This window comes from Myotis lucifugus, unplaced genomic scaffold (assembly GCF_000147115.1).
Source record: "Myotis lucifugus unplaced genomic scaffold, Myoluc2.0 scaffold_72, whole genome shotgun sequence".
Lineage (NCBI taxonomy): Eukaryota > Metazoa > Chordata > Mammalia > Chiroptera > Vespertilionidae > Myotis > Myotis lucifugus.
The window spans coordinates 4915376-4930829 of NW_005871120.1; the positions used below are offsets into that span (position 1 = coordinate 4915376).

Sequence of the window (15454 nt, forward strand, 5' to 3'; positions counted from 1 at the left end):
CTATAGACCCTCCATTCTCCAGCTCTTCCCACAAATATGTCAGGCCTAATTGTTAAAGTAACACTTTGTCCCATAAGACTCATTCTCAGTCACACACACACACACACACACACACCACTCTTCTCATACTCACAGAGCTGCCCCCATCATTTCTCTCCTGGACATGAGTTTTGGCCCCACAAACAGAACCTGCTACATGAAGTGAAAGGCTGAGCACAAAATGAAACTGTGGGGCCTTTGTCAAGAATTATTCAGAATTTCAGTTTGGTGCCAGGATAGCGTTCAATCAACCAGGCTCAGGGCCATCACAATGACCATACAGGTCACATTCTCATGACACCCTCCTTCCAGGGGTCTCCCTGTGGCCCGGGAGAATGGAACAGAGCCGGGTGCATGTAGAGATCAGCTAGGGTGGGGTTGCACTGGTGGGAGAGGGGAACAAACACACAGTGGGAAAGGGGACTCCAGGGCTACTGTCCCCTCCTCATTTGCTCTCACTCACCTTGCAGTAGCACATGGTTGTTCAGGGTTCAGAGGGCTGTGGCTTGATGGCGAGGAACAGGTATGAGAAGTGTTTCAGAGGAGCAGCCTCTTCTCCAGAATTTCTTTGGTTGCAGCTCATTTAAGGCCCCCAGTGAGCCAATCACCTTCTCTCCCACATCCTCCCAGCACAGAGCTAGCTGAGGTTTCTGAGGTTTCTGCACGAGAAAGAGGTCAGCTGATTTCAGAGCAGCAGAGGAGGGCCTGGGGGGTTGGAGGAGGACAGGGTGACCTGCCCTAGAGAATGAAGTAGGGCTAACTCACAGTGTGGAGTGGCGTGGGGGGGCGTGGGGGGGATGAGACAAAAACAGAAAGAGGAGGAGGAAAGACAGGAAGAGGGAGGTCTAAGGGCTCAGGGAGGGGAGGGCACATCCCTAAACTCTGACCATGGCTCCTCCACTCTTTGAACCAGGGAATCTCTGAGACCAGGAATGGGTCTCCTCCTTGTTCGCTCATCAGCCTGAGGCAGAGGAGGGGAAGAGGAAAGTGCAGATTTCAAAAGCAGGTTGGAGCATTTCTCAGAGCTTCCAGAATCAAGAGCTTCCCACTGGGGAATCAAGGTGCAGGGGAATGTCTGGAATGTCCACCAGGTCCCTCGAACAGAGTGCACCCCAGCTTCAGAGTCCAGAGGTTCGATAGCAGCGACAGGCTCCGGACATGGCAAGACCTGCAAGACCCCTGAGGTGGCTTTGTCACACATAGCCTTGCTCACCCCTCAGCTCTTCCCTAATACCCAACTCTGGGCCAAAGCCCCACACAGCTCAGCACAGCCACTGTCTGCCCTCTGTATTAGGGACCCAGGGCTGCCGGAACAACGCACCACAGACTGGGTGGCTAAACAACACAAACTGATTTCCTCACAGTTCTGGGGGCTAGACGTCTAAATCAAGCTGTTGGCAGAGTTGGTTCCTTCCGAAGCTGCAAGGGAAGCCTCCTAGGTTTGTAGATGCCGTCTTCATGTTCACATGGCATTCTCCCTGTGTCCATGCCTGTCTGCTAACTTCCCACTTTTATGAGGACACTGGTTCTATTGGAGTAGGGCCTACCCTAGTGACCTCATTTAACCTGATTCCCTTCACAAAGACCCTGTCTCCTGGTAAGGTGATATTCTGAAGTACTGGGGGTTAGGGCTTCAGCGTACGACTTTGTGGAGGGACACAGTTCAACCCCTAAGATTCAAAGAGAACCTGGCCCCTGAGAGGCCACTCATGAGCCCCATGAGGACAGACCTACACATCGCACTGCCTTAGTGAAAGTCTCACTGGGGTTAGCTGGACCTCAGCGGACGTCTCCCCGTCCCTTAAAAACCCATTCAATTGTCTGACACCCCCTTCCACACCTAGGAAGTCCAGATCCTTCCCTGAGCGGTCTGAATTCCAGGGTGGGAGAGAAGGGAGCTGCTCCTGCTTCAGGTACAAGTATTACTTCTGGGCTTTGTCTCCAGAAGCCTGGCTCCCTGACCCCCCATAACACTCCACTCCTCCATGACTGTCTCACAAAAGCCACCATCTGAAGACATTTTGTGTTTTATTGTGCACTGTACCACTTTAAAAAAATGTTTTTATTGTTTTTTCTTTGAGAGATGAAGAGGGAAAGAGAGATAGAAACATTGATGAGAGAAATACATCAGGGCTCATTATATAGAGTTCAGGGTGCTTTCCTTGTAGAGAGAGTCAGATTGGCTGCCTCCTGCACACCTCCCACCAGAGATTGTGCCTGCAACCAGGGCATGTGCCCTGACCAAAAAGCTACCCAACTACCTCTTTTTTTAAAAATATATTTTTATTGATTTCAGAGAGGGAGCGGGAGAGATAGAAACATCAGTGATGAGAGAGAATCACTGATTGGCTGCCTCCTGCATGCCCCCTACCTGGGATCAAGCCCGCAACCCCGGCATGTGTGCTTGACTTGAATCAAACCCAGAACTCTTCAGTCCGCAGGCTGACGCTCTATCCACTGAGCCAAACAAACCTGATAAGCTTTGAAAATATAATTTTCCCCCTCCTTGTACTTTAACAGGATCCTGACAGAGCCTCAGATGGCTTAGAGTTCTCAGGTCATGGACAGGTAGGTCCAAGATGTGCCTGGCTGTTGTCTTCACACTGGTCTGCTTGCCTTGATAAACAGCAGGCCCTGTCTGTGCTCACTGGGACTGCAGCCCACAGCCTCAGCTCTAGGTAGCAATGCGGAGCATGAGGTTGGACAGCAACCCAAGAAAAGGCCACTAAGTGACTCCAACCATGGGGGTGCCTTATCAACTGTGGCCATCAGCTTGGCTCTGTAGGCGACATGAAAAGTTGGCTCCTGGGAGAACATGACAGAGACACAGAAAACCACAAGACAGCCTCCTGGCCCATCAGGCATCCCACCCCCACCCCAGCTTGTTCAAATGCAGACTTCTGGCCCCATCCCAAGAGAAGACTCAGGGTGAGGGCATGAGATTTGCATATTTAAGTTCCCTGGGTGATTCTGATGTGGAATGTTCCAGAAGCACAGCTCCAGGGGCACTGATTTAGATCCTGAATTCTGGGGAGAGTGGGAAATGAATGAGATGGCCCAGGTTTCACCCACTCAGCCAGGAGTGCTGAGGAAGCAGCGACCCCAGATGAAGAGACTGCTCAATCTACTGTCTTGTGGTCAGCACTGAGCGGACAGGAGCGAGGGAGTTCTCCTTGAACAGCGGTTCTCAACCTGTGTGTTGCGACCCCTTTGGGGGTCGAACGACCCTTTCACAGGGGTTGCTTAAGAACATTAAAAAACACATATATAATTACATATTGTTTTCGTGATTAATCACTATGCTTTAATTATGTTCAATTTGTAACAATGAAAATACATCCTGTATATCAGATATTTACATTATGATTCATAATAGTAGCAAAATTACAGTTATGAAGTAGAAATGAAAATAATTTTATGGTTGGGGGGCACCACGAGATGAGGAACTGTATTAAAGGGTCGCGGCATTAGGAAGATTGAGAACCACTATCCTTGAGGGAACTGCAGACACACAGGGTGGAGGCAAAAAGAGGTTTTTAAAGATGGGGAGGGTGTCCTATTGAATGGGACAGTTCTGATTCAGGGTGGTGACCAGCAAGGAGGTCCATGGGCCAGACTGTGGAAGGTCCCCTTTGTGGTCATTGGTGCCACCCAGAACGGGCAGCACTGGTGCCCAGGGGTGGTCTCAGGACTGGGTCCCAGTTCCCCACCCATGTGGTGTTCACTGGGACCGGGTGGAAGCAGAACAGGGTGAGACACTTCTGGAAAAGTGGGGGGCAGAGGTGGGGGTGCTGGGGCTCAGTCTCCTGATCAGGCCTGTCCTCTAAAGACCCATGCACATGAGCCGCTGTTGCCAGGCAGGGCTTGTGCTGCAAGGAGTCAGCAGGCTGTGTTCTGAGAAAAGCCAGCCATTCCGGGAAATGCACATCCTGGGTGGGCCAAAGCAGGGGGAGGCGGGTTTGGAGGAGGGGGGGCTGAGCACTTCCTGTGTTCGGTCCAGGGCCAGCCTTCGTGTCCCACTCCCTCATCCCCTACCCCCAGGGCTTAGCTCCACCCACCTTGCAGGGCCCGCCCAGGGAACAGAGGATGGGGGGGGGGGGCAGCGATCACCACCCCCCACAGGCCATCACCACCCCCTACACTGTACAGGCCGGTGGTGGGAGAACCGGCCCCGCCGTGGAGCGGCCTGTCCCCCCTCAGCGGGAGGTGATGTCCCCCACCAGCAGGGGCAGAAGGAGCAGCAGGAGGGTCACCGACGACGAAGACGAGGACAAGCGCCCAGCGGCCTGGTTGATCTCGCAATGACAATTGCAGGGTTCGGGCTTGAGAGTCGCTTTGGGGGGTCTGGGGTAGCGAGGGCCAGCGCTGGGGGCCGGGCAGTCCAGCCACTGGGGGCCCATGGGCTGCGGGGAGTCCGGATCGGCCTTGACGCTGCCCTTGGGAAAGCGCCAGTAGTGGGCGCCCTTGAAGAAGTAGGTGGCACCTGCAAGGCGGGCGGACAGCTGCAGCGCTGGTGCCGGCTGCCCCCGCCCCGCCCACCCGAGGACCCCTCCGCACCCCCAGGACGACCTCCAGCCCCAACCCCAGGGCCCGCAGCTGGCCAGCCGGGGCGCGGGCTCTCCTACCGTCGTTGCTGACGGCGACATCGTCGGGGCTGGGAGGCGCCCCCTCCCAGAGACTCAGGTCGCGCGGGTAGCCAGGGTCCGGGCGCGCTGCCGCCTCGTCGTACCGCCAGTAGCGGTGGCCCCGGACCAGGTAGGTCTTCCCGTTCAGCGGCCAAGAGAACGCGGCGTCCACCTGCTCCCCGCGGGGCAGCCCCAGCTCGGCCAGCGGCCGCGCGTCGCCCTCTAGCTGCCGGTCCCGGAACACCCAGAACTGCGGGCCTGCAGGAGGGAGCCTCTGAGCAACTGCTCCCACGCCCCGCGCGTCCCAGGGGGGCGCCCCACTCACCACTGAAGAGTAGGATTCGGCCGTCTCGGTGCGGGGTGTAGGCAGCCTGGATGACAGTCACCTGGGGGGGCAGCCCCTCCCAGAAGCGGTGGAGCCTGGCAGGCTGGGGGGACACCAGCTGTCCTGAGGGCTGGAGGCGCCAGAACCAGGGGCCTGTGGGAGAAGGGATGGGCCTGGAGCATGAGGTGGCAAGTGGTCTTGTCCCCCAGGGTGTGTGGCTGGGACTTAGTGCTGGGTGGAAGGTCCATCTGGAAACCAAAGGGCCCAGTGGCTCTAGGGCAGTGGTTCTCAACCTTGGCTGCACATTAGAATCACCTGGGAATCTTTTAAAAATCCTGATTTCTGGACCTCCTCCTCCGGAAATTCTGTTTCTTTGTTATGGGGTGAGGCCACAACATTAGTAACCAAGAAACAGAATTTCCGGAGGATGAGACCAAAAATCAGGATTTTAAAAAGATTCCCAGGTGATTCTAATGTGCAGCCAAAGTTGAGAACCACTGCTCTAGGGTGACCAGATGGCCCAGGACTTTCCTTCTACCTCCAGCTCCACTTTGTTTGTGTTTCAAATACAAGCAAAAGTTTATATAGAAAGTCACACAGGTAGAAGAAGTGAGCTCTGGGATAAGTGAGCCAGCTGGGCTGGGTGGGCTCAGGAGGCAAGTTACAGAGGGAACAGTAGGGCTTAGGACAGTGATGGCGAACCTTTTGAGCTCGGCGTGTCAGCATTTTGAAAAACCCTAACAACTCTGGTGCCGTGTCACATATAGAAATTTTTTGATATTTGCAACCATAGTAAAACAAAGACATACTTTTGATATTTATTTTATATATTTAAATGCCATTTAACAAAGAAAAATCAACCAAAAAATGAGTTCGCGTGTCACCTCTGACATGCGTGTCATAGGTTCGCCATCACTGGCTTAGGAGAAAAAGCAAGGATAGAGCCTGGGGGAGGTGGGGGCGGAGAGGCTCAGGTGAGCTTCAAAGAGTGTGCGCTGGGGAAAGAAAGGGATTGGGGAAGGGCAGTCACTGGTGTGCTCCACAGGGAGCCACTCCCACCCAGCTTGAAAGTCCACATCCTGGGAAACCCCACAGGCCTGGTGGGTCACCCTAAGTGGGTAGGAAACCAACTCTACGGGGCCGGGGAAGACCGGAGTGACTCACCTTTAAAGAAGAAGGTTTCCCCACGGATGTTGGCGATAGCATCAAAATTGCCATCACATCGATCAGGGACAGGAAGGGAGGGGCTGAGGAGGAAAGGAGAGGTGAGGAGAAAGGGGTCAGGGCTCCTCCTGTCTGTACTTCACCTTGAGGACAGCCCTATGGGGCAGGGACCCTTACCAAGCCCTCTCACCAAAGAGGACTCCACAGGTAGGAAGCTCACCCAAGAGGGCAAAGCTGGAGGAGGACTCACCTGCCTGGGGGCAGGGCAGGGGGCGGGGGAGGAGGAGCCAGGGGTTTCATTGTGGGCTTATCATATGGGGTCTGGGGTCCTTTCCCTGTAGAGAGAGTCAGAGAGACATGTGTTCCCCAACGCTGCTGCAGAGGCCACATGGGGAGCACCCCACACACAACTCCCTGTACCGTAGAGCTGCTGCAGGCCTTCACGGTCATCCTGGGACAGGCGGTACTTGGTGGGCTCCCCGACAGGACCCTGGTAAAAGGGCCTCATGATGGAGTCAGGCGCAGAGGAGTGGCCCAGGCCCAGTGCGTGGCCAAACTCATGAACTGCCACCGCGAACAGGTCTGTCCCCTCGCCATCTGGGGAGGAAGGGAGACTGGGCTGGAGCTGGAGCAGCCAGGAAATGGGCAGCGAGGAAGCCCCTGGGAGCGGGGCCTGCTGGCACACGAACAGCCAGGAGACCCTCAGAGGTGGTCACAGCGTCCTCTGCCCAAAAGCCTCCCCGAGCCACCTCATCCTTCCTGCACGAGTTTACTTATTCAGCAAATATTTTTGCTTGGCAGTGCTAGACACTGAGATACTGGGCTCAGATGACCCATAGAACAGGTGAGGGAACGGGCAGGAGGAGACAGCCTGGCCCAAGGAAGGCCGGCTTACACTGATGGAGGCCTGCCCACAGAAACATGGGGGAGGGGAAGCAGGAGCCCGGGGTGCACACAATTCTCTCAAGGCAGCCCCAGCCCTTGCAGTTTCCCCCTCCCAGCTCCAACCAGTGGTCTGAGGTCCCCACCCCTCGACACCCTTCCCACTCCCACCCGCCAGGAATGCTGCTCAATCACCTGGGCCTCTGCTCCCAAGACCCTCAGAATCCCACTCCCACCCCCATGGTTCTTCCACCTCCCCTCCTCCCATCTCTACCGCCCTTCCCCATCTCTCCCTCCCACAGCCTCCACCACTCCCCACCTCCCTGGGGTCCTGGCCTCTCCTCCCCACCACTGCAGCCTTCATCCATCTCCTCAGAACCCGCAGCCTCAGCATGCACTCTCTGACCACAGTCTGCTGGCCTGGGTGCCCAGCCTCGCTCCCAGCCTCTCTGAGCACGGAGGCCTCTTCCTTGGGGACCCAGCCCAGGCGCCAGCAGCAAGCCAGATCTCAGCTCCTCATCCATCCACACGCTTCCTGCTGGCTCCTGCTAAGCAGGTGAGAGGCCAAAAGAGACAGAGACAGTCAGAGGGGTGAGCAGCCCCCAGGAGGCACAGATTCCCCCCGAGGTTGATCTGCTTCCTGGACATCGCGAACTGGCATCAGCAGTGTTGAACATGGGTGAACTGGACATGGCCTCAGAACGGAGAAGCAATTTTCTCTCAGCTCCTGAAGACCACTAACTGGGAGTCTAAGAGTGGAATGTGTACGTCATAAGAGGAGCAACAAACACTTCCCTCATTTACTGCCCACAGAACCTCGACCCCCAACCACATTGACAGGCCAGGATGCTGAGGCACTGAGAGGTGAGGTTCAATGACAGCTAGAACCAAGGCCGAGTCCTCTGGCTGTGCTGTCCTGCTCTCAGCAGTGACTGCGGATGGTCTCTTCACACTCGTATGTGCTGATGAGCTCCTATGTCCTATGTTGCCTGTGGGTTTCTGATCGCTCTGGGTCCTTTTTCTGAGAAACGAGGAAGTTTGGTGGTTTTTTGTTGTTGTTGTTGTTGTTATCCTCACAGGAGGATATTTTTTCCATTGCTTTTCAGAGAGAGTGGAAAGGAGGGAGGGAGGGATGGAAGGATGGAGGAAGAGAGGGAGGGAGGGATGGAGAGGGAGAGAGAGAGAGGGAGAGAGAGAGAAGGAGAGGGAGAGGGAGAGAGAGAGAGAGAGAGAAACATCGATGTCCATCGGCTGGTTGCCTCCCCCACTTGCCCTACTGGGCGAATCCCGAAACCTAAGTATGTCCCCTTGACTGGGAATCCATGCCTGAGCCAACACTCTAACCACTTAGCAACACTGGCCAGGGCCAGTTAGGTGTCTTAATCAGGTAGCTCTCTTTCATCTTTTACCGCACCTGCCCCTCCTCTGTCTAGCTTCTCCTTTGGCCACACCCCTTCCTTGAATTCTTCTCATGCTCTGCAGCTGGGGGGAAATTACCCAACTGTGCAGATCAGCCCCAGATTAGACGGTGGGGTCCTCAACACCTCCTCTTAAACTTGCCCTGGGCCTCGGCTGGAAGCTGCTTTGCTCTCGGCCTCAGTTCCAAGCCCACAGCCCCACAAGTTACCACCCAGGTCCAGCCCCAACTCTTAGATGACAAGTGCTGACAAATGCATTTCCTATTTCAAGACAGGCCATCCTTTGTAATTTGTAATTTCCTGTGTACCCAGAACAGGTAGCTTCATCTCCCCCATGCTCACCTCCTGCCCTGCCCTGTTCAAGGAGCCTGCCTTGCTCAACTCCTCTAGGACAAGAACAATGCCCCACCCATTCGTCCATGCCTGCACCCTTCCATGCTTCCATCTGTCTGTTCCAGGGGTCCTCAAACTTTTTAAACAGGGGGCCAGTTCACTGTCCCTCAGACCGTTGGAGGGCTGGACTATAGTTAAAAAAAAACTATGAACAAATTCCTATGCACACTGCACATATCTTATTTTGAAGTAAAAAAACAAAACGGGAACAAAGACAATATTTGTATTTGCATGTGGCCCGCGGGCCGTAGTTTGAGGACCCCTGGTATCCGTGCATCCACCAAGTCTTTCTTTCTAGTAACTCATTCGGCATCCCCGAGTGCTCAAGACTCCCCCATCCTAAGACATTCCCTAGACCTGTCGGTCCACTTCCTCGGTTCCTCTCACGCCTACCCCTACTGTGGTCTGGATTCTTTCCCCATCCACCAAGCCTACAGGCACTAAGGTCACTCATCCCCAGATGACCAAATCCAAGCCCATGTCAATCACGGGATTGGTCTGCCATGCTGACCACTTCCTTTTTCACTCTTGCTCTTGATCACCTTTTGGCTGTTCTTTCTTTATTTCTTCCTCCCTTGATGCCTTCCCCTTTACTATGGGGCTCTCCACAGCTCTATATTCGACCTTCACATTCCACACTCTCCTCCTTCCCAACCCCCAGTACCTCTGACTCTTAAATCTGAGGAAGGGGGCAAATCAGGTTGCTGCTGGCAATGAACAGAGCGCTACTCTGTGTCAGGCCTGGTGCAGAGCGCTGGAGGTGAATTACTCATTAAATCCGTAAGTCCGCGCTACCAGCAGGTAATATTATTCCCATTTCTCAGAGCAAAAACTAAGCACACTGAAGTCAAGTAACTTATACACATAGCAAACAGAGGATCCCAGCCTTGAGTTCTGCTTCAAGCTCGCAATCTTTTGTTTTTGTTGTGTTTTGTTTTTGAGAGGAAGAGAGAGAGAGGGGCAAGGAGAGAGAGAGAGAAAGAGAGACATTGATAGGCTGCCTCCTGCATGCCTCCTACTGGGGATTGAGCCTGAAACCCAGGCATATGCCTTGGGAATCAAACCTACAACCTTTCAGTGCAGGGGATGACACCCAACCCACTGAACCACACAGGCCAGTGCCAGCTTGTGTTCTTAAATGCTGTGTTACACAGTCTCACTACTGTGGCTGCTAGCTGTACCTTGCCCAAATCCTCTCTGAGCCTGTGTGCCTATTCCCCGGCTGCCCCCTTCCTCAGAAAATGGCTCTCTCCCTCCCAGGCCCAGCAGGTCACATGGCTGATTGATGCAGGGCTAGGAGAGCTGGGCACTTCGCCTCCAGGGAGGACCAATCCTGTGACACCATGTGTGCTCCAGAGCTCCCAGTGGGGTCAGGCTCCTCTGGAGCCAAGACCACATCCTTGCTCAGCTTCTCTCCCGTCTTCTCCTGCTTCCCTTTCCCCTGAGAACGTACCCCTGAGAAACTGCTTGCATAAGAATTTACATCGTGAGCTCCAATTCTGGGGAACCTGACCTAAGTCAGAGGAGTCCAAGCTCTAGAGCAACATACTGAACCACCAATGCACTCGTCGCACTGACTGCCCATAAGCACTGCAGACACACCCCCCACCTAAACTCACCCCTACCTTCGCCCAGCCTGCGTCTGCTCCCACACTTCCCACCTGCATTAACAGGACTGTCCTCCAGGGGCCAGCACACCAACCTCCTATACCCTTTGCCCCCAGGATCCAGTCAGGCCCCAACCTTTGCCCATCCTGATTAAACTTCCCTCAGAGCCGCCCACTGCCCTCCATTCAGCACCTCCCATCTCCCACCACCATCTCTCACAGTGACTCTGCAGCAACTTTCTCCCGTCCTGCCCTATCTTGCCCTGCTCCACAGCCAGTGGCATTTCTAGAACGCAAAACCTTCCACATCTCTTGCCTTCAGAATCCTACAGTTCAGGTTCCTCCCCGTGCTCTCCAAGGCCCTTTGTGTGGTATGAAACCTTCCATCCATCCTCCATGGTCTCCCTTCTGACACTGTATTTTTTGCCTTCCAGCCCCAAATGTCCTAGGCCAGTGGTCGGCAAACCGCGGTTCTTTGGCCCCTTGAGTGTGGCTCTTCCACGAAATACCACCTGCGCACGTACAGTGCAATTGAAACTTCGTGGCCCATGCGCAGAAGTCGGTTTTCGGCCTGGGCGAGTCTATTTTGAAGAAGTGGCGTTAGAAGAAGTGGGGGGTGGACATATAGAGAGGATGAACGAAAGGAGATAGACGAAACAAGCATACAAGACGAGTGTGGATGGGAGAGTTGGAAGGGGTCGACCTCAGCGAACATACCTCAATCAGACTGAGGCCGTTTCTAGCAAAGGCCAGCTTAGGAGTCCCCTAATTAAGTTAATCACAATGTACCTACCTATATAGTTTAAGTTTAAAAAATGTGGCTCTCAAAAGAAATTTCAATCGTTGTACTGTTGACATTTGGCTCTGTTGACTAATGAGTTTACTGCCCTAGGCCATTTCTCACCCCAGTGCTCTCATCCTTGACCACCCTGACTACTCAGCTAGCCATTGGCTTGTGCTTCCATATTGTGCCCAGCCCCTCCCTGTATACTTCGGGAGAGCAGGACCTCGTGTGCTAGCTGGCACTCAGTGTGTGTGTGTGTGTGTGTGTGTGTGTGTGTGTGTGTGAGAGAGAGAGAGAGAGAGAGAACAGAATCACTGCTACCAGGAAGTCCCCTGCAGCCAAAAGCCTCAGATCTGTCCTTTCTCTGAGCACCGCAGGCTTGAGGACTTCCCTGTCGTAACTCCCTGCAGTTGTGTCATGATGTGTAGCAACTGCCACTTACTCATCTGACTCAGCTGCTGCACAGAACGGCGTTTTCGCCTTTTTAAGCTCTCAGCCCCAGCTCGGAGCTGGGCATCTGACAGGCCTCTTTGGTGGGTCATTTTCTATGTCAGAGTGGCCGGACTGTGGCGCCCAGTTGCTTGGTCAAATGCCAGCCTGGATGTTGCTATGGAGGTTATTCTGTAGATGTCATTTTAAGTAAAGCAGGTAACTCTCGGAACTGTGGGTGGACCTCACCTCATCCGTTGAAGGGCTTAACAGCAAAAACTGGGCTTTCCCAGAAGAAGAATTCTGCCTTCAGACTGCAGCATAGAAAGCCTGCTTGGCTGTCCAGCCGGCTGGCTGGCCCTACAGATTTTGGACTCAAAATTGCCACATCAATTCTCACCTGAATTTCCAGCCTGCCTTACCGATTTTGGACTTGCCAGTCCCACAATTCCGTGCACCAATTCCTTAAAATAAATCATGCCCATGTGCACATACTCACATCTTACTGGTTCTATTTTCCTGGAGAAGCCCAGCTGATACAGCCTCCATCGATAAATGTACTTTAAACCTAATTCTTAAGGACAGACAGACAAGCCCCAATCGGTTTGGCTCAGTGGATAGAGCGTCGGCCTGCAGACTCAAGGGTCCCAGGTTCGATTCTGGTCAAGGGCATGTACCTTGATTGCGGACACGTCCCCAGTAGGGAGTGTGCAGGAGGCAGCTGATCGATGTTTCTCTCTCATCGATGTTTCTAACTCTCTATCCCTCTCCCTTCCTCTCTGTAAAAAATCAATAAAATATATTTTAAAAAAAAAAAAAAGGACAGACAGACAGACCCGGGGAGAGGACTTCTCAGAAGAAGGGACATTTGTACCTTTTGACCCAAAAGTCCAGATTTCCTCATCGTCGAAGTGAGTGTCCCCAGAGATGGGATGTTCCCCGGGGAAGAAGGCGTGGGCGAGGGTCCCCCCCTGCCCGTCGAAAGGGTAACTGTCCTGGTGGTAGGCCCGGACAAAGTCGATGAGGATGTCAGCCTCTGGTGGGCCCTGAGAACCCACCTCCCGGAATTTGAGGCCTGACTCAATACCCCAGGCAGCCAAGGCATGGTGCATGAGCGTCCGCACAGTCTCCTGGCTCAGGGCAGAGCTCCGGGGGAAGGAGTGTATCCTGGGGAAAGAGGAGTGGAGGGTGAGGATAGCCTGGGACACAGAGACCAGGGCCCAGCAGACCAGCCCAGGGTGGGGTAGGCACCAGGACCTACCTCCACGTCAGGGTTCGCTTCTTCCAAATACTGCCGCTCAGGGCATAGCGACGACGGCGCCGCCGCCTGACCAGCTCTGCCACCCCCAGCACGTCGGGCAGAGAGCAGCGGGGCTTGTGCATGGTGGCCATCGTCACTGGGTCTGTGGGACAGGTTGGGGGAGCGGGATCAGCAGAAGGACAACCTGCCCGAATCATGGTACCAGCTAACTTTCCACACGGGGAAACAGGTTCAGGGAGATGAAGAAACTTGCCCCCGCTTGGATTTGAACCCAGACAGTCTGACTGTAAGCCAGCTCATCCAAACCAGCACCTGGCCCTGGAGGGCGTGGCTGCCTCCAGGTGGTGCTCAGAGCCTCAGGCAGGGAGCTTCCCTGAGCCCTAGCAATTGGGCTCAAGGAAGGAGCCCTGGGGGTGCAGTGCAAACTCCTCTCTCTGAGGCTGGGAACTCCTAGGAGGGTGCCCACACCCCACACCCCACACCAGAGGTTCCAAGACCCTATCGTGATAAAGTCCGGAGTCCCCACGCCGGTTGGGTCTCTGATTTCCTGTGACTAACCACCCCCTCCTGGGTTAGAGCTGCCTGGAATCCCCTTTTCCAGCTGAGCTCAATTCCCAGCAGCCTCCTCCTCCTCAACAGAAGGTCAAACCTCACCTCGATGGTTGAGGTCACAATGTGTAATTGAGCCCATGTAGATGCCAAGCAGGGCAGGGGAAGACCCTGCCTTCCCTCGCAGCTAGCCAGGAACCCACCAGTTCTCTCTTCTTCCCCATTTAACCCAGCAGATGAGCTGCTCAGCTCTCCCTCCAAAATGTGCACTCTGGCTTCAACCACTTCTCATCACACCTCCCACCAGCAGCCCCTGCCTGGACACTGCATGACCGCCTCTTTGGCCTCCGTGTTCCCCACCCACCACTCTCCATCAGCAACCAAAGGAAATGTAAAACTGCAAAACAGACCAAGTTGCCTTCCTCCTTCAAACCCTTCCATGGTTTCTTACCGTGCTTCCGAATCCAACCCAAACACCTTGCAAGCCTCCTCCCACCAGGCATTTGCTTAGCCCCTTAGTCCTCTCTCATCACAGGTGCACAGCCTGTGCCTGCCACAGGGCCTTCGCACTGGCCTGGTACACTCTTCCCCCGCATCTTCCCATGGCGGGAATTCCTCTTGACTCATACGACACCTTTCAGAGGACCCTGACCTGACCAGACCAGCCCCTCAATACCGTTAGCATTTTATTTTCTTCAAAACACCACTATCTGGAATGATCTTGCATATTTCTGTTTCTGATCTCTTAGAAATGTATTCGTCTCTAGAAGGTTAGCTCTACGAGAGCAGGGAGTTATCTACTTTGTTCACTGCTGTACGAGCGGAGCCTGAAATGGCCTCTCACGTAAGAGATTCTCGATACGTATGCATTGGAGGAGGAATGCTTGGGAATTCCTTGGGTTAGGACCTGAGATCAGCATTGTCATAACCCCCATGACTCAGTGCGTGCTGCGGTTTAAGAACAGCTGGGTAACGGTCAGGCTGGGTGCGGAGGCAGGGCTGGGGGCACCTACCCAGGAGGCCGGTCTCAGGCAGCCCAGCAAACCTCTGCATCACCTTGATGGCATCCCGGAGCTTTTCAGGGCTCCGCAGCTGGGCCTGGGCTGGGTCGGGCGGTGGCAGGTAGCCATAGCGGGTCAGCCAGTCCTGGGCCGGACAAGTGAGCAGGTGAAGCGGGAAGGGCAGCAGCGATGGGACCCGCCTCCCCACCGCCTTCTGAAAGCCTCACCTCTCACCAGTAAGGAACCCAGGGTCCTGGTCCCCGCCCCCCTCCCATTTCAATCCTCAAATCCCGGTCCCAAACCTGACGTTTCCAACAACCCGGTTCCCAGCCCCCAGCCCCAGTCACTCCGTGGACATCTGAATCGGCCCTCAGCCTGGCCTAGGCGTCCAGCACCAGCTTCCCTCTGCCCGCGCCCCTGCAAATCCCGGAGGCCGGGGGACCCCACTCACCAAGCCCAGGCTCACGTCCTGCGCCGCGGGCTCCGGGGCGAGCGCGGGCAGCGGCGGCGGCTGGAGCAGCACCAGGAGCAGCAGCACCGGGAGCCGGAGCATCGCGCGCTCCTGCCCGGGCAACGTGGGGCTCCAGGGGGCCCGACCCGAGCCGCCCGGGGCGTCGGGGGGAGGAGACCGGAGAGGCTAGGGTGGGGCACCGGGTGCTGGGTCGGAGGGCCGGGCGGGAGGACTGGGGGCCGCACAGGGGTCAGGGGCCCGGGGCAGCGGAGCAGGGGCGTGCGGCGTCCAGCGGAGGGTCCTGGGGCGCTGGGTCTGCTGCGACGGCTTCGAGGGGTCCCGGCCGGTCTTGTGCCGGCGCCACAAGGCACTGGCTGCCCCTCCCTCGGGGGGGGGGGCGCGGGGCGGGCGCACCCCGATAAGCGGTGAGGGCGCGGCCGGGAAATGGCCCAATTTTCGGACCTCCAGCGAGAAGGGGCGGGCCAGGTGGTGGCCCGGTCCCCGGTCCGGACCTAGTGACCCTCCT

The 15454-nt window shown here is 55.4% G+C and overlaps 1 protein-coding gene across 1 annotated transcript; it reads right to left on the reverse strand.

Annotated features, from left to right (window-relative positions):
• Positions 1-3559: 3559 nt before the first annotated feature.
• MMP25 (matrix metallopeptidase 25) lies at positions 3560-15310 on the reverse strand. Its single transcript, XM_006090461.3, has 10 exons — positions 14929-15310; positions 14490-14622; positions 12928-13069; positions 12541-12833; positions 6574-6750; positions 6404-6488; positions 6154-6236; positions 4990-5142; positions 4665-4922; positions 3560-4522 (listed from the first exon to the last, which is right to left on the reverse strand). The coding sequence occupies exons 1-10, from the start codon at positions 15028-15030 to the stop codon at positions 4236-4238; spliced, it is 1713 nt and encodes a 570-aa protein (XP_006090523.1). The 5' UTR covers positions 15031-15310; the 3' UTR covers positions 3560-4235.
• Positions 15311-15454: the final 144 nt, after the last annotated feature.